Here is a 19,348-nt window from a genome sequence, read left to right as displayed (position 1 = left end):
TGAGCCCTTGGGAATTGGCAGCTGTAGGGATTTTGTTGCCTACAGACGTAAGACAACAAGGCTAGGTGTGTTCTGATTACTGAGTAGTAATATGTGGTCTGTACAAGGGACTGGTAATGCTTTTTAAAATAGTTTGAAAAACAGTTTACTAGACTTGTACACAAATGTGTTTCAGCTTGAACAAACAAATCAGACTCCTTTCAATCTACACCTGAACTTATTGATCCTTCTGGGATTTACATGTGGAGTTCTATTGAATGAATCCTACACAAATCAATTTGATTGGGCACAGATTAAAAGGAATGAGATTTTTTTTGTACTAGCTGAAATGTATTTATTTGTACACAAGTCTACTCCTTACCCAGTTTAAATTGTGTTAACTAAACCCTTTAGACTGGACTAGGTTGGCAGATTCACCATGTTTCCCTGAACAAATAACACTTGTACATGTTCATAAGCAATAACTTTGTACTTCTAGTGGAAGCATATAATTGCTTCCCTGTGTCATTTCAGTTGGTTCTTGTTGGCACAGAAACATCATACTACCAATAAACTGTTTACTGTGTTGGCAATGCCTTCTCCAATGCAGTGGAGACCTTTTAGACACTGGGAACAGTCAAATTGTAGTGCTTTCCGTAATTTAATTTATTATGTTATAAAAATATTATAATAGCTTTTGTATCGGTCTATTTATAGTGTACTGTCTTTCCCCCCAGTTGTACAGTGCTGCGGAATATGTGGGTGCTTTAAAAATGCTGGTAATAATAATAATTGGCTTGACAAATTTTTTTTGTGTATATAAATTGGGTTCCTACGAGAAACGGGAAGAAGCACTGAACTAAATACAGAGAAACATTTACATGTTATGTTGATTGAATGTACCTTTTGTATTTCAGGTAACCGATTCACATTAAAGGGACACTCCAGATCCCTAAAGCACTTTAGCTTGCTGAAAAACTTTATGGGTGAAGAGTGCCCTCATTTTTTCTTTTTGATTTCAATAGAAACTGACACTTTCATAAATCATACTGGTTATACCCACCTGGCTTTTCGAACAGACATTAGGTCCTGTTACTTCCTGGTTTGTTTCGCTTAGTTGCACTGAACCCAAGAGGCAGCAATTGCGCAGAGCACCTGCCTTGCAAAGACTTCTCATTGAGCTGCATTAGGAAGTCTGTCATTGGCCATACACAAAAAGTCTGGGCGGGGTTAGAAGGGGAGGGCTTGCAAAGGCAGCAGACAAGAGGTCTACTGTTTTTGCAAGTTGTTCTTAGATATAACCACAAGGAAAAAATGCAAATGTTTTAATTTGGGGTATATCTGCTAAACAGTGATTTTTATTTATTTTGTATTTGAGCAGTGGCGTGACCCCTTAATTTTTATAAATTCTTGACACAAAGCTAGACACAAATATCTTGATCTGTGTGAAGGGCATTTGTGTCAAATGCCCACAATTGGGATAGTGAATGTGAGGGCATTTTGCACTTGGAGAAAAGAAATGCAGCGTTTGTTGATTTAAATATATAATAACTTTATTTTAACAGTCTGTACAAAGTAAAGCAGGTAGACAGTAATAATATATACAGAAAGTATAACATCCTAAAAAAAAGCATAAAAACCCTCTTTTATTTACATAAATCCATCACCTCTAGTGCCATGTCTAATTTTATACAAAAATAAATTACACAAAGACATATATGTTTATAGATCTACATTTAAATACCAGAGGTTTGCTATACAAAGAAAACTATGTTTTCACATTTTAGAAGAACAAAAACAAAATTCCTCAATTTTATGGGAATATTAGATATTTAAATGTACAATTGTGCTGTATTATTAAATACATAAGAAAAGCATATATAAGTTATGGCATTTTTTATGGGACCTGATAAATAACTCTTAACTCACAAAACCCTTCTACGCAAAAGGATTCAAACCTTCAATTTCTTGTGGCCCCTCTGTACAATTTTTAATTCCTTTCCTATAAATTGTGGATGCCTGTTATTCGCCGATTTCAGCTAAATATTAGCTGTCAATACACTGTAGTCATTTGGAATACTTTAACACCATTACCCAAAAAGCAGTTTTCGCTTGAGCCAGGTGAACTTATTCTCTTAACGGTGAGAGCTCACAAAATGGTGATGTGAATATTTTTTTTCTCAACTAAGTTATTTTTCACATACATTTTTTTTTATGTTTATTAAATAAACACCTGTAAATAAAAAAGATCTGTTTAAGTGTTCATATAAACACATATCGCTTTTAACACACTTTAGTGCTTAACAACACCAGATCTCTTAAAGCCATACTGATCAAAACAAAGTTTAATTATTTGAGATTTTTTTGCTTAATACTATAAGGAAGTTCTCTCAGACCTTTAATAATAACATTTTAGATCTGAGTGACCCATTCATGGGAAGCAGCTTATGATTGAGTTTGTCTTGAATAATCAGTTAGTTACTGGCTTGTTTTAGATTAAAGTCCACGTGTTTGTTCCCTGTGTACAGTACACATTTATACAACGCGTGGTCTTTTCCTCAGTGAACCTACTCTGCTGGAATCAGCAGATTTTCCTTTTTTGTTTGTGGGTTGAGACTTTTGGGGTTCTCTGGGATTTGCCCTCTTCTGCCCTCTCTGTTTTACATGATTGTCGACATCTTGGACTTCAGCGGTTTTTACAGGGACCTGCTGGGGCGAGACACATTGGTGTTCAGAGTGGTTTTCATCGCTGTTTTTAGCTACCGCTCCCGGATTGTAGGTTGCCAACTGACAAAGGGCAACAGCTGCTGACTGCTTTTGCTCATCACAGTTTTCAGTGGCACCTAAAATTTGAGTGGAAGTGGTTTTCAATGTGTCCTTCTCTACGCTTTTGTTAATCTGATAATTTGGTGAAAATGAGGCTTCCCTCGGTGATGCTGGACTATTTCCGGGAAGAGTTGGGGTTGGGTTTTTGCAGTTGTCTTTCACCGAGAGATTCAGAGGCATGTCTTGATCCTCAATGTCGACATCGTCATCATCTGATGCACTGCTGTATTTGTGCTCATAATCTGGTCTTTCCTCAACCTCTGCTTTCTTTGAAAGATTGAGGGGGGCAACTGAAATGTCATCCTCTCGTGTGATTGGCATGCTTCCAGCATCAACAGCAAACTTCTCCGCCTGGGAGTAGGTGTCTTCATTTTCGACACTATAAAAAAATATAAAAAATAAAGCATTATATTAAATATGTTATGCTTTTTTGAAAATCACTAAATGCATTGCATATAAAACAAAATAATCCTAAACTTTCAAATTAGTTAATATTTCATTATTCTGATATATTTGATATACGGTATTGATATATTCCTGATATATGATATGTTATATTTGAATATATTAAAAAAATAATTTTAAAAATGTACACAAAAAGATTAAATTATTTGAAAAGCTTATGCAAAAATATTTTTATCCACAATCGGTTAAATATAGGATACCCTAAATGTATGAATCATAAAATCTTTTTAAATAAAATTTATGTTGGCCATGTGAAATCTGAAACATCTTTAACATATATAAAAAAATTGTTTGCTTACCTTGGAGAGTTTTCTCTGCTCTGCGTTGTTTGAGAGTCTGTTCTTTTTCGCACTGGTTTAAAGGCTGTAAAACCTTGTCCAAGCTTCTCCGCATTTTCTGATGAGGAATTGGATTTGCCGGAGAGGTCAAAGATTCCTTCATACCCTTGGCTGTTCTGAGTAAAGTTAGTTGGGCTTGGCCGCCCAGGTGATCCTGTAGCTGCAGTTCCTGCTCGGGGGCTCATTTTCAAAATTTCTGGTTCATTTTTAGAGTCTGTATTTTTAGCTTGCCCTTGCAGGGCATCCTTTTGACACTCCATGTACTTCTGAATGGACTCTACAGTATACAGCCCAGGTGGACTTGATGACGGGTAGATAAATGGTGTGCTTTCTAGTTTTTGAGAGATGTGATCTTTTGAGAAGTTGGGCGCAGATGGAAATTTAAACCCATATGGTAAAAACAAATTTTCACTTGGCCTGTGAAATGCATATGGAATTTGTGGACTTTGTGGGAAGGCTTGTAGAAGTCTATAATGTTCATAAAGTGGGTTTATGGGTTTAGGAAGGGACAGTCCTGGGGTTTGCAGATGATGTGGAATATAATGTCTTTGCTCGGGTGTAGGGTAAACAGGCAGTATCCGGTTATCTGTCTCTGAAGAGCTTCCATGGAAGGAATATGGTGCATGAAGTGGGTATCTATGCTCTGAATAAAACTGATGATTGAATCCAGGATTCATATAATGAGGCATAATTGTCTTGTGGCTAATTTCAGTGGGAATCAGCCCAGGTGTCCAGGGGCTTGGCAGACTTTGAAAAGCAGACCTCGCACTGTGTCCCCCTTTGTTCTGCTCACCTGGAATTTCTGGCATACGCACAGTCTCTGAACCCTTCAAAAACCGATGTTCTCCTACTGGCATGAAAGCTGAAGGCCTTGCATTGCCATCCAAAGATGGAGGCCTACTGACTGAGCTGTGGCCAGCTGTTGAGGACAGAAGCACTTCCTTCTGACTAGCTGTTTTGTCTACACGAGCAATTGCCTCATTTTTTAGATGTAAATTCTCCTTCACTTCTTCTTTTGTAACTTCATGTTGAGTTTTAGAGTCCAAGGCTTCCAGTTCAATGGATAGGGATGGGACCGGCTTCACAAAGGCTTCTGAATTTGTTTGCTTTGGTTCCAAAGTGCTGGACTTTGGGCTCTTGACCACCCGGTCTTGCTCTGTTACCAATGTAATGGAGTTTTTGCAGAGTCCGTACTTCATATGGTTAAACAAATGAGATTTTTCATTGCAGGTAAAAGGACATTGAAAACACTTGTACTTAAATGGTTTGCCTGGTGGTCTGGGGATGTAATGTGGCTTTTTGGGCTTGCGTTCCTTCAGTGACATTTTCTTTGCTACTTTGTTTTTTCTTCTAGAGAGTCTTCCACCTAGTGTTCACTTGCAGACACTACTTTCCCGGTGATAGCTTGTCACAAAATTCCAGTCTTTCAAGTTTTTTTCTTTCTCCCAACCGTCGTTGAGAAATCCGTTGATTCACAACCTGCAGCGTTGTTTTCAAAATGACACAGGAGCAGGTTGTTCAGGATCTACAAATGACAAAAACAAAACGAAATAAAATTAATGACCCACTTCACAATAAAAACCTCTTCATCAATCACCTGTACATTTTCCTTTAAGGGATACTCAAGGAGTGGTTCACCACTTATGTTTCAGTACATTTTAAAGATAATTCTGCTTTCTCAATGCGTCCGGCAATTTATTTATTTATTTTTTAACTTACAATAACTAGACATTTCAAGATGTTCTTCTAGTTCAGTTAATATTATTATATAATACTTTTATACCATTATTAGATACACATTTTTTTGTGTCTAATAATACCTTTCCCTATTGGACAAAGAGTATTTTTGAACAGATGTTTGAGTTGTCCCATTTAAGAAGTCACAAGTGCTTTATAATGTCAGCTCCCATAGTTTCCAAAATTTGTTTAACCCCTTAAGGACCAACATTCTGAAATAAAAGGGAATCATGACATGTCACACATGTCATGTGTCCTTAAGGGGTTAAAAAAAATAAATAAAAAGCCTTTAGAAGATACTGCAGTAATCTCTAAACATGCTGACATTGACCAATACATGGCAACCTAAAAGCGATAGTTATAATCAAATAAAAAACAGACTGTATTAAGTAGTAAGAAACTGGCGTTTTTTTTTTGTTTGTTTTGTTTTTGTTTTTTTTTGAATCTCGGCTATTTTGCAACTTTACTAAAACATTGCAACTCACTGTTTAGAAAACACACCCCAAATCTTTTTAGTGGTAAGTTTTTGGGATGAGGACCAAATGAACACCGTAATAAGCCCTTCTAGAGTATAAATTCTGACTAAGATCATGGATTAGTTTCATTTTATTTGTGTCTCATAAACATCTGTCATTCTGCCGTCATGAGACGAGAGTGAAAAATAACATAAATATCCACAGGTTTTAAACGCTCATTCTATAGAAGTCATAAATATTAAATCAGCCCCACCTGTGAGTCAGGTTATTTATGTTTCTAATTATTCCTCGTACTTCATTTTACAGACTCATAGCGTTCCTTAAGGTGTGTTTTGAATGGAACCAACTCACAACATATTCATCTAATCGCTGATTCCCAGTTCCCAAATGAGAACTTTTAACTTCCCTGCTTTACTCACTGCATTTGGTGAGCTCTGTCTTTAAGCCCAAATGCCTACTTTTTGTCCCCTGCCAAATGCCAAGGCTTTCACCAGGGTTTCAACCTTAATCTGTGGCTGAGGATCATAGCATTTGCAGTTCAGCAGTAGCTGGCGTACAGGTGAAATTGCAACTAACTGATTTATGGAACGATGTTAGTGTAGCTTGTAACAGCTTGCCCCATTATTTTCACCCATGTTTACAGCGTGAGAATTTCTGCCGAGTGGCGTTCTCAGGATTTTAGTCTCTGGATGTGTTATGGCAAGGATTAGATTAAGGAAAAAAAAAAATATGTAAGGGGAAAAAAAAAAAGAGTGATTTCATCACTAGCTGGAAGCATCGTAGTTTTAATGATGATTCTTACAAAATCTTTGACAGATAAGTCTTTACAACCTACAAACTAATTGCCTGTACGCCGCGGGGCACCTATTTCTACAGAAAAGATTTTCTTAATTCAAGTAGGGGTTATCTGCGTTAGTTTTGATGTGAAAATGAACTAATTCAACAACTCAAGAGGCCGGGATTTATAGCTGCAGCAGGCCTGATGTCATGTTAATATTCCCTTTTCCATTTTGGTGCCCAAGAATATTGTAGTATTTTAAATTAAACGTAGTCACTCAGGTCATACTTCATTAAACACTAAGGGTTTGTTCACTAAACTACAAATCACGGAGATTTGGCAAGAGTATTGCAAATAGTAGGCAAAAGTAACATCAGTAAAAAAAAAAATCCCAACTCAGCTCTGTCTCCCGTTTAGCTATTTTGGTCTAAAATTTGCAATTTTTTCCCCCCTGACAAGTCTCCACATTTACTGGTTTGAAAAATAAACTCCTTGCAGTAAAAAGTGCATTGCAATGCATATATCAACCCTCCCTGGCAGTCAAAGAGTCACCTAATACTTTAACATTACAAGAATTGCTACAATTCCTGCACAAACACAGATATCACAGAATCATAACTTGGAACTTTGTGATGCCTTTTATTTGTTGCTTTGCAGCTCCCATTTTCCATTCCAGCGTGCAAAAGGTTAAAAAAGCAAGTTATTGTAATCTACCAAAGAAGGCAGAAAAGTATATTTTTGTCAACATGTACAAACAGATTTATAGAATGGCCTATGGGTAGTTTTTAATCACTACAGTTAGAAGCGCAAATAACAAGTACGATTTTGTCATAACTGTACCTGGTCGGCATAGTTGAGATCCTATGGCAGATAGGTATAGTTCAGTTTCTGCCTGCTATTCCTTGGAAGTTCATGAGAATACCAGCACTAAATGCTCTTCAAAGTTACTGTTGTCAAAACAAACAAAAGACCCAAACTTTCTGAGGCCAGCTGTTTGCATTGGCAATCCGAATTTGGCATTTGCATACTAAAAGGGACAAAGTCAATTTAACTAGGTATCACATCCTATTGTTTGCATACACTCTCAATGAGTTTCTGTCCAGTATCTGTTAGGGCATGTTTTGGTTTTTACCTCTATCCAAACAAAATAGAAAAAAATAACAAATGTATATAAATACTATCCAGTATATAAATCTATATAAAATTAATAATTTCTAATATCATGATTTTTAAAAAACAATTCTACTCTAATAGACCATTTTGCTCTACCAAACGGAAAGGTTTTGAATAGGCTTACCTGAGCACATACAAATTTTCTTTGCTAATTTGCTGCTTTGTTCCCAAATATTGTTGTGCAGGTCATTTTAAAATGTCATATACGGTGTCGTTTTTTTCCATTGCTCCTAATGTATGTCACCGTACGTTCTGCACACCTGAATCACTCTAAACACCTAACCCATAAATAGAATATCCATAATTATTTTAGGTGGCACCCACTTCTGCTGAGGAGGGACACCCAGGGCATAAGCTGCTTGGAAACCTTGTGATGTGGCATTTATTGCATAACCTGGGGATATGCCACTGTCACCCAGCCCTCATGTTGCAAGAACTCGCTGGTTCAGTTTGACAAAAATGCTTTCAGTAAATACCCAGCAGGCTAAGGGTGGGATCTCAATATCTGTGCGAGAAAATGTACCAAATTTATAATATCAGTATTGCATTAGATGTCTTTGTAAGTTAAGCACTAGTACTGGGTATGGTCATTTGTAGGCCTCCATATGTTATGGGAACATACATCATAGTATACTCAGGCAGCCCTGGAACAATGCGCCCGTACAGCAACTGCCGTCTTACAGATTAGCTCACACTGAGCACTCTATACATTTCTTTAAATTCATATATTTTAAATTACTTATATAATCCCCCCCAAAGCATGATAGCCTATTTAAGGAATGCGCATGGATGGCCTGATGTTTTAAAACAACTGCCAACTGATCAAGGCTATGTTGGTGGTAAATCAGAGCTACACAAAACCAAAATCCTCCAAATAGTCCAAAAACCAAAAACATTTCTTACTCTATATACAGAGCTACCATGAAATCCAAAACCGTTTCATTGTATAGTTTCTGGTCTATTCCTCATTTTATGCTATATATTACAACACCTAGATTGTTCATCCTAACTTTCAATGCGTTAAAACTTAGCACCTTTTATAACCCAATGTGTGAGAGAAACTTGCACAGCAGGTGTCTGATGGCTAGACCGAAACTCTGCTTACATGTCACTGTCACTCTCCAAAATTCTGACGTTCAGAAATTACTTATTATTTTTACATTATTATGCCTAAACTTTTCAGTGCCAGAGAAAGAGGTCATGTGTAATAATGTGTAAAAACTCATGGCAAAAAAAAAAGGTTTTGTAATCATAGTACAAAATACTTAAGTAAACAAAAAAAAAAAATACATAAAAACCCTTAGTACAACAGCTTGTAAAAACATAAAAAAAATCAAAAATATATATTTTTATATACTATACATTATATCAAAAAATAAAAAAATATATAACACGCACATACATTATACTTAAAATCTAAGTAGGTTAGAGGATATGCCCAGACAAGACACCTGTTGTCTTATTATATAAGCCGCTCAGGATCTTTTCCATGTATCCTAAATACATTATTATTTGGCTTTCTCAATAGAAGCAATCCATAGAAGTTTTTGAATTAAGGGTGATAGACTTAAAGTTTGAAGTGAACTCACCAGCTAGCAATATGTTCAGCCTGTGAGTTGTCCCAGTATCTGCAGAGCTACCTGTTCTCACTGTAACTGCTTAGGTAGGAGTGAGCCCAGTTCTCGCTGGGGAGGGATTTAAGACACAGGAGTTAAGCCCTGAGGCTGTGTAGATGCACCTGATCAGATTCATACCCTGAGCAACTATTCATCTGCACTTGTTTCTCTCTATACAGTCAGCAAAAAGGAAAAAAAAAAAATCTTTCACCCGATTTTTCTAGTTTAAATCCAGCAACAAGTCAGCCAGTGTACTTATATGTAAGCAGATCTTTGACACTAGACTTTCTATCTCAATAGTTAAAGATGTCTTTAATTTTGAAGCAGTATAGGTAAATAGAGATATTTGTAAAGCTGTTACACCTTCTATAAAGAAATAAAATAATAATAATCTTGCAGTCCTTCATCTAAACTCCCCATGGTATGGTTTTTAATTTTTGTGGGATAGGGAAGGTAATATGTGTTAAGTGCCTGTCTCCTTGCTCAATAAAAACATGTCTTAATATAGACCTGTGTTTCAACAATACAATTATTGTAATATGGGTTTAATTTTTCTGTTTCTGTATTTGTCCAAATTCAGAAATGGGTTTTACAATTAATTTTGAATTAATGCTGTCACTTTCCCCCCCCCCTGAACTATTTGTAGGTCTTAAAGGGACACTACAGTCACCAGAACAACTACAGATTAATGTAGTTGTTTTGGTGTCTACAGCATGTCCCTGCAGGCTTTGTTATGAAAACACAGCCTTTTCAAAGAAAAGTTAGTGTTTACATTACTGCCTAATTACACCTCTGGTGGCAATTACGATGACGGCCACTAGAGGTGCTTCCTAGTTCAGTGCACGTTTGTGTGCAGCACTGATGTTTAGCATCTCCACGCTCTGCATGGAAACGCTGAACACTCCCCATAGAGATGCATTGATTCAATGCATCTGTATGAGGAGATACTGATTGGCGCAACGCAGCATTTTGCCTTGCACGCACAATAGCCTTGCAATGTTTTCCTCCCAAAGCATTATTGGCTGAGACCGGCACGGCGCTAGGAAAAGGTACGTTTAATAACTTTTTAATCGGAGGCAAGGGGTTCCTAAATTGTGTTTTTACTACAATATTGTCGGGAATACATGTTTGTTTTACATTTCACAATTAAATGCTGTCATCGTTATAAAACCTGATAGGTCACTAAGAGCTATTATTAAGACACTCTGTTGGGCAGCATTTAATTGTATGTGTGCGTATGTGTGTGTGTATATATAGCTTCCTTTTACCTATGTTGAAATGTTGTGTAACTAGCTGTTTCGGTGTTAGTGTATTCATTTATAATTCCACCATGCTTTTCATGTACCACCTTTTATTGGGAGTGCTGTTGTAGTACCAGTCAAGCAGATCTAGTGAAAGTTGGGAGAGTGGCTTTAGCAAATATCAACTGGGATATCTGAAATTACTGTCCAGTAGAGAGCAGTTCTAGCTTAGATACTGCGCAGAACCTTCAGACTTCCAGGTCTCTGGTAGAGGACCAGAGAATGAGGAATATGCAGAAATACAATCCACATGGGGGAAAAAATAAAATAAAAATATACAAATATATATATATTATTTTTAAAAACTCTTAAGGTACAAACCAAGTATTACAAAATACACTTCTAGTTAACAGTGGACTACACATAGAGCTAGTTTTGTAAAAAAAAAAAAAAATGTATTTTTATTTTTGCAGTGCAGAAAAATACATTGCAATATAGAAATGGCATAATTCAACTACAATAGTTTAAATTAAATTACTTAACCTGCTGCTGTGGCTGTGGTATCATTAGTTTAATCTAGACAACCCCAGTGTAGGCAGTGCCCTGTGGCGGTGTAATCTTTGGGTTAACCAGGGATATCCCCCGAAAATCAGCGGAAAGAGCGGAAGCTTGTAAAGCGTGTGTCTATTCAGCTTGAAGGTCAAGCACTGCCCCCCAGCCCCATAGAGCTACTTTTAAAACTTAACTCTTAATATCTATTTTATTCTTTTTGGAACACGCTTGCCTGTAATATATCTCATTGATCCTTGGTATTCTCTGTAGATCACTGAGCGTACATTTTTTCAGTGAGGAAAATTAAAGCAGGCCTTAGGGGGGACGTCTTAATAATAAAGACTGTATAATACAGAACTTTCAAAATTGAGCATTTGTATTTACAGTGTAGTAGAGTGAGATGAGACACTTTGCAAATAGGATTGGAAGGTACATAATATGAAGAAGCTGTGGACAGGAGAGCAGTTATCCCCTGTCCATGAAGTTTAAGGGGTACAGTGTTGTACCCCGGAACACTAAGCTTAGAAGTTTTACTGCTGTGTTCTTTGGTGTAATGACGTGTCATTCTAAACGTAACACATTATGTTTATATTGTCACTATAATAAAGTTTGACGGTTTGAATATGTCATGTTTAAATTGAATCCTGAATACCCAAACCTTTTTTTATTTTGTTCATAATTTCTGCTTATCAGTGATTAGGTTTGCAATGTGCTGTAATTTTAAAATGTGTAAAGACTGTCAGGAGTTTAAAAGATAATTCTGCATTTAGCTACCCCAGCAGGCGAGGTAAATACATGGAGGAGCCGCCCAGAGGAGGTGTCAAATCCTGAAATTAATCAACTTTTCGTGGAAATATAAAAAGGATCAGGCCTGCAGCTTAGAAAAGGTGACAGTTTTGACTGAAACCATTTATCTGTCTGCATTTTGTGATTTTTTTTTTTTTTTTTTTTTTGTCCTGGCAGGCTACTGATTAGAATTGTCTTTACACCTCTGTTGTTCATTATTGATAAATTAAATCAATGTTAGAAGGTGAGAGGTGGGGAATTCTATGTTCCACAAAAAATAAAAAAAATGTGCAAAATATATAAATATTGGAATAGAAAGTTCAATCCGTATATGTCCAGTGGTGTAGACGTAAAATAGCAGATACTAATATATTGTGTAATAACTTTTTTATTGGACTGATAGAATTTTGTTATTACACGGTAATAATGTGACACCTCCGATTCCCCCTCTTTTGGGTCTGCAAGTTTTTAACGACGCAACTTCGCCTCCACGCGATGGCATCCTTCCCATTCACGTTAAAGGGCAGTTGCGGCAACTTTGTATCACTTAGAGATTTTGTGACTTTGCGATACAAAGTTGCTTTGTGAGCTCCCTGTAAAAAGTTATACTGTGAACCAGACCCTTGCTTGTTTTATCTTTGATACCAACTGTTTAAAACCCAGACTGTGATCTTATTCTGCCTCTGTTTGCTGATTTCAATCCGTTGCTATCTCCAAGGTTCTCTTTCAATGTGGACTGCAATTACCATCACTCTGCGTCATACTTGCAAAACTTCTATCTCTCCTTCGTTTGAAGTGTACTTCCATCACTCAAAATACTTCTTTATCTGCTAAGACCTTTACAAAGTATACATTCTATTTACTTTGTCATACAATTTCCTGGGTTTTACATTTCAATCTACCCATTGATTGTATACCTAAACGGGACTTATATATGCAATTTTTTTTTTTTGTTTTTATATATCTGCAGTTGCGTTTCTAAGTAATTCAATCAGGAATATCTATCTATCTATCTGTCTGTCTATCTATTTAATGTTCTACGCACTGCCCGGCCAATTAGGGCAGCACCTTTAATAAACACATCCAACACAGTGAGACACAGCCGCTCTGACCTCTTCAGATAATATGCACAGTAACTGTTAGAATCCAGATGTTTGTATGATATAGTTTGTGTGTAAAATAATCATCGGTTTCCTCTCTCTTTCATTAATATGAGGAAGGTTTGGCAGATGTGCTGGTAAACAATGCTTGAATTAAATAACTTGTCTACTCATTTTTCTTTAATAAAATTAAAAGTTGTTGGATGACTGTTCCTGTGTTGAGAGTTAGTTTCTATTGATTGCAATTAAATAGAATAAATTGTAATAATTAGTAGGTAAGACTCTCGGGCTGTTAATACATTTTAACAAAACAATACTTCTTGCCTTTGATGCTTGAACATGAACAAACACCTGTATTGAAGGTGTGGAATACCAAGTCCATCTAGTGTTAGGAATTCAAATTCTGTTAATATGAGAGTATCTGTGTGTTAATTGGCTTCCATGCTGTGTGTTTGGTTAGTGCTCCTGGGGTGGCCTTTCAGGGCATTAGGAAGTATGGGTCTACCTTTTTATTTGTTTATTTTTTCTTTCTCTCTATAGTTCAGTGGTTCCCAAATTTGTCAGTTTGAACATTGGGATTGGTGGAAATCACTAAATCTTGACGCTTTTGAGGTGCAGACCTATTTTGGCCGGATTATACAACCTGCCACCCTAAACCAATTCTAATCACATAAGGTATCACTCTGTTATGTCCAGCAAGATATGGTGGCAACTGGCACTGGGGGCATCATTCTGGGATGTACAGTGGAAGCTATTGGTATCTCACAGCTGGCACTGGGGGTATCGTTCCATGATGTACAGTGGGAGCTGGCGACGTTTCACACTTGGCACTAGGGGTTATTGTTATGTGATGTACAGTGAGAGCTGGTGACGTCTCACACCTGGTACTGGGGGTATCATTCTGTGATGTACAGTATAAGCTGGTGATGTCTCACACCTGGCACTGGGGTTATCATTCTGTTATGTACAGTGAGAGCTGGTGACATCCCACACCTGGCACTGGGGGTATCATTCTGTGATGTTCAGTATAAGCTGGTGACGTCTCACACTTGGCACTGTGGATATCATTCTGTGATGTACAGTGAGAGCTGGTGACGTCTCACACCTGGCACTGGGGATATCATTCTGTGATGTATAGTGAGAGCTGGTGACGTTTCAAACCTGGCACTGGGATTTAATTCTGTGATGTACAGTATGAGCTGGTGGCATCTCACATCTGGCACTGGAGTTATCGTTCTGTTATGTACAGTGGGAGCTGGTGACGTTTCACACCTGGCACTTGGGGTATTATTTTGTGATATACAGCATACGTTTGTGGCATCTCACACCTGGCACTGGGGGTTTGTTCTGTGATGTACAGTGAGAGCTGGTGAGGTTTCACACCTGGCACTGGGGGTAACATTCTGTGATGTACAGTATAAGCTGGTGGTATCTCACACCTGGCACTGTAGCTATCGTTCTATGATGTACAGTGGGAGCTGGTGGTGTCTCACACCTGACACTGGGGGTATTGTTCTGTGATGTACAGTGGGAGCTGGTGACGTATCACACCTGGCACATGGGTTTCATTCTGTGATGTACAGTATAAGCTGGTGGCATCTCACACCTGGCACTGTGGGTGATCGTTCTGTGATGCACAGTGGGAGCTGGTGAACTCTCACACCTGGCACTGGGGATTATCATTCTGCGATGTACAGTGGGAGCTGGTGACGTTTCACACCTGGCACTAGGGGTCTCGTTCTGTGATGTACAGTGTTTGCTGGTGACGTTTCACACCTGGCACTAGGGGTATCGTTCTGTGATGTACAGTGGGAGTTGGTCACATCTCGCAATTGATACAAATTACCTTTCCATGAGCGGTATCATTAGCCAGATGATTATTACCTTGGTGTCATTATCACGTTACAGAATTTTACAGATTACAGATAGTCCGTATTCTCCATTATTCTGGAGTGTGTATGGTTTCCTCCTTGTCCCCAAACCTGTTCTCTACCAGGATTCTCGCCTTGATGAACAATACCTCAACTCTTTTAAAAGATTTGTCAAAAAAGCTTAAATTAATGATTTTAATGTATTTTAAAAGGGATTTCATATAGCCCTTTATCAAAGATAGAATTGGTATTAGTGAGTGGCTCCAGCCTGATCCCTGTACCTTTCATTGTAATTAGGCTTTATGGGCAATCCATGTCTTCCTAGCTTGTACTAAGCCACTGAAATCGAGCTTACATTGATCCCATTTAATTAAAGCCCAGCTAGTATTTCCAGTGTCTTGTATTAGGAGTTAGTGTGAAGAGAACCAGTAGAAGGAAATATATCATTTACACTTGTTTTTTTTCTAAGTTTGTGTTTCTAAAAAGAGCAAATGCCAATGCATTACCATTTCTGAAAAGTAAGAGTTTTGGGCTCACTAGACAATGGCTTGCAAACTAAAAAAAATGCTAGTGAATTATGCGCAAGACTCCGTATTCTTTCACCTGATAGTTTGTTGAAAATAATTTAATTTGTATGCAATGCCCACACGAGATATATCCTTGCACCACAATAGCAAACACTGATCAGTTTAGTTATAAAGTCAACTCAAATGTATGTAATCATATGGCAAACTTCCTATTCTTGGATGCTTTTGAGAGAACTGCACTGACCTCTTTCTTACCCGGTGAGACGTGTTTTGTGTCTGCATTTAATAAGAATTTACTTTTGTTAGAATAACTTAGTGATTCTAGGTATAGAACATGTGATGGAATGTAATTAGGCCTTAGGATAAAATGTTGAAGTGGTGTTCATTTTTTTTTTCAGCATTTCTAAAATTTGATTTGCCCTGAAACTGTTAAAATTCTTCCTAAGCAGTGTCGGATGAACAATCAGCAAAATAACATAGCTTTCAAATGGCTGCAATATTGGTCTTTGGCATCGTGCTGGCTGTCAATATATACCGCCATTACACGTATTCTTTAACACGTATTCTTGTATATCTGATCATCATTAAAACGAAAAGTGAAAGTTCTATTACTTTCTCAGCCCTTTGGTTTGGCTCACTCTCCATGTCCTCGGTTCATGTATGTATACACATTGACTGCTGCTACGGTACATATACATCGTTCATGTAAGTTGACCTTGATACCTCCACACGCCCTGACTCTTACACAGTGACAAGTGCCGTCATATCACAGACACATCATAAATGCAATCACACCTGGAGTACCACTGTGATACATGAAAAACGTATGAAAGCATATTGATCAGGACACATGCACACCTGTATACAATTAACCACAGACATGCATTCACACAGACTTAGTTTTATCAGCATTCAACTACTCCATAAAGTTACAAACAAAGCCGCGATTATTCACCAAACCATGAATTTCATGGTCAGTTGGCGATGGTTGACAGTTTAGTAAATACCCTGACTTGGGTTATTTATTTAAAATGAGAATTTGTTCAGAATTACAATGGCATTTCCAAAATACCTAAGCTGGGAAAATAGCCTGGGCTTTTTCTTCTTCTTCCATATGGGCTTGTTTTTACTTTTTAGCAAACAGACCCTCTCGACGACGTGCCTGTCAAAAGTTCACAAAGAGTAACAGTGGTTGCCGCTACTATAAGCCAGTCACAAATTAGTGGTTCATGGCTCTCTCTATTTTCTATGGGTGCCGGTAACCAACATTTGGTGACAGGTTTCCGACCCTGTTGCTACTCATTGCCAGATGTTACTAATAAAAAAATAAAATGTTAAAACAGCCTCTGCCTGGTTTAAAGGGTTTAATGACAAGTAAATCCCTTTACATCCTGTTTGTCACATCCTGCTCTGTTCCATGGAGATGTCTGGTCTTGGCTTCTGGTATCCAGTACTCTTTTTACAATTCTTGTTTAGTTTTTCTTGGTTTTTTGGTTTTTCTAGTCTGTCTGGTTTTCTTTATGCTGGGATTTCTGGGTTCATTCCTATAGTCCGTCCCTGGGATTCCCAGTCTCCAGGTTTCCCTTGTGGTTGAACGAGAGCGTGTTCCTGTTATTAGTTTTCTACCTGGTTTTTGACTTTGGCTTTGTTTATTGACTTCTCTATATTCTGGTATCCTGACTCCTGGCTTTCCTCATCGCTGCGTCCCTTTCTGTGTTCCCTGACCTCGGCTAGTATTTTGACTATTCTATGTACGTTAAATCCGGCCATTCTAAGGACCGGTAATACGTTACTTATTTGTCATCCGTGCTATACAGTTCTACGTGCTGGACCAAACAGTAATCCTGACACTGTTGAAGCAAAAAGTCTTGTTCAAACCCTGTTGCTCAGTTTTCAGCAGCAAGCTTCTACTTTCCTGTCATTACTGGCATTACAGGGTGAAGTGCGCATGCTCAGCTGTGTGTTTGTTTCAGTGCTTTAGCTTCGAGACGCTAATATTCGAGTGGTTGGAATCCTGGTGGTAACATATAGCTGCTACAATCTACTGATTAGCTATTTACTGACAAGGTTGGAAACAAGCCCCAAATTGGGTATCTTGGGCTAAAATGTGCAGTTCTTCACAAATTCACTGGTTCAGTGATTAGAGGGACACTCCAGACCCCCACAGCACTTGATATTTCTGATGTGCTTTATGTGTCAAGAGTGTGTCCTTTTTCTTTCTTTTTTCTTTTTTTTTAACGTACAGATTTCAATAGAATCTTTATAAATAAAATATTTTATAAATTACACCTGGCTGTCAATTAGGCAAACTGTCCTGTTTACCTCAGTGGATCTAAATTCGAGGTAGGCAATTACCAAGAGCACCTGCCTTTTCAAAGACTTCTCATTGAATTGCATTGGGACGTCTGTGATTGGACAGCCATAAAAACCTTGGGCCTGGTTAAAAGGGGAGGGCTTTACAAGCTGTTTTTGATATTCATACAATAAGAACGCTCAACCTGCATGAGCATCAGGTCCTATGAGGAGCATTGGATTGGACCATCGCATGCCTCCACAATGACTTTGTCTTGGTGCTGGAAAATGGAATACAGCAGGGGTGACACCTCTATAGAACTAGAGACAAGCTTATACAGGCTTGTATTCCTAGTACCATAATGTTCCTTTAAACAGGGCTCAATATTTCCACTCGCCCTGGTGAAGGCCATTGACCCTCCAGGCCGCAATGGGAGGCCTGACTAAAAGTGTAAAAATGTAAATGTAAGTCCTGTAATTATGAATCCTGTTCTTTCAGTTTTTCTAAACGTATTTGGTTGTTAGAGGGTGTCTCTCTATGCTTGCTTAGAATCCATATTTTCCACCATGAGTCACCATTGCCAAAATGATACACAAAGGTATTATTTCATTTATACACTTACACCAGTGGTCTAATTTCATTTTAGATTTACATCCTATTTCTGTGGCTGTGATCTTTTAAATACCACCATTGTGTATTACTGGTCCAGGCATTGAAGAGATGTATAAAAGTGTCACTAGCAGAAAAATGAGACAGAGTTCTAAAAATCGTTGTGCATCGGCAGAAACATTCTATTTGGTTTCTATGGCACTTTCTGTTAGTGACACGGCTAACTCTCCACCTATTGCTATAATAAAGCAAACTCTGAATTTTCTAAATTTTAACTTTTTGCCTCCCTTTTTCCATTTGGATGTAATTTGGAGTTTAGTGCATCGCCCTGATAGTCATTTAACCCCTTCTCTGTCACACAGGCCAGCAGTGTAGCCAATAACGCATTCTGCGTTTCACAAATGTGAGCAATGTGGATGGGAGAAGCAGGGTGGGTAGCAGGTTGGGCAGGCCTTTTTTTTACGGAGAGAGAATCTCAGCATTCTCGTATTTCAGGTTTACGTCTGAGAGCATGCAGACATTACACACCATGACACCGGCTTTCAAACTGTCAAAATCCCAGACACCTGAAATGCTGCTGACTCTATATCTAGAGAGCTTTTCAAGCAGTTACTATGATAATATTGTATAGAATGAGATTTTCATACATTCTGTATGAGGCATTGCAGTGATATTCAGTATCTTCTCAAATGTCGTTCTATATATTACATTGCAATGCTATTAAATATTACATTAGCAAAACGTTGTAGTTGATCCCTCTCTATCTCTATATACGTTAGGTATATTGTGATATATCATCAGAGCATTTCAGACGCCTAGCTTACTCTAAACCCATCCCCTGAGTCCTGCCCCAGTCAGCAAACAGTGCTGTTTGTCAGTACAAAAGTGGAAGTGAAGAAACGTATATACTGGTTACAAAAACAACACAGTGAAATATTTGTCATTGTTTTGACTATAGAGTGTATTATGAGTGTTGTTCGA

At 37.9% G+C, this 19,348-nt stretch overlaps 2 protein-coding genes across 3 annotated transcripts in view; one reads left to right on the top strand and one right to left on the bottom strand.

Moving 5' to 3' along the window:
- The window catches only part of TBCD (tubulin folding cofactor D), a 223,223-nt gene that overhangs the window by 79,056 nt on the left and 124,819 nt on the right, over positions 1 to 19,348 (top strand). The window lies entirely within an intron of this gene.
- On the bottom strand, positions 1,550 to 9,436 carry ZNF750 (zinc finger protein 750). 2 transcript variants are annotated; one of them, XM_063456050.1, is made up of 3 exons: positions 9,362 to 9,436; positions 3,570 to 5,133; positions 1,550 to 3,184 (listed from the first exon to the last, which is right to left on the bottom strand). In XM_063456050.1, exons 2-3 carry the CDS (start codon positions 4,931 to 4,933, stop codon positions 2,515 to 2,517), a joined length of 2,034 nt encoding a protein of 677 aa, XP_063312120.1. In that variant the 5' UTR covers positions 4,934 to 5,133; positions 9,362 to 9,436; the 3' UTR covers positions 1,550 to 2,514. The 2 variants fall into 2 exon arrangements, with proteins under 2 accessions (XP_063312120.1, XP_063312121.1); XM_063456051.1 differs by lacking the exon at positions 9,362 to 9,436 and adding an exon at positions 7,897 to 7,946.

The sequence above is a fragment of the Pelobates fuscus genome, chromosome 5 (assembly GCF_036172605.1).
Source record: "Pelobates fuscus isolate aPelFus1 chromosome 5, aPelFus1.pri, whole genome shotgun sequence".
NCBI classification, from domain to species: domain Eukaryota; kingdom Metazoa; phylum Chordata; class Amphibia; order Anura; family Pelobatidae; genus Pelobates; species Pelobates fuscus.
Note: the sequence above shows the minus strand (reverse complement) of the source record. Positions and strands in the feature narration are given on the sequence as shown.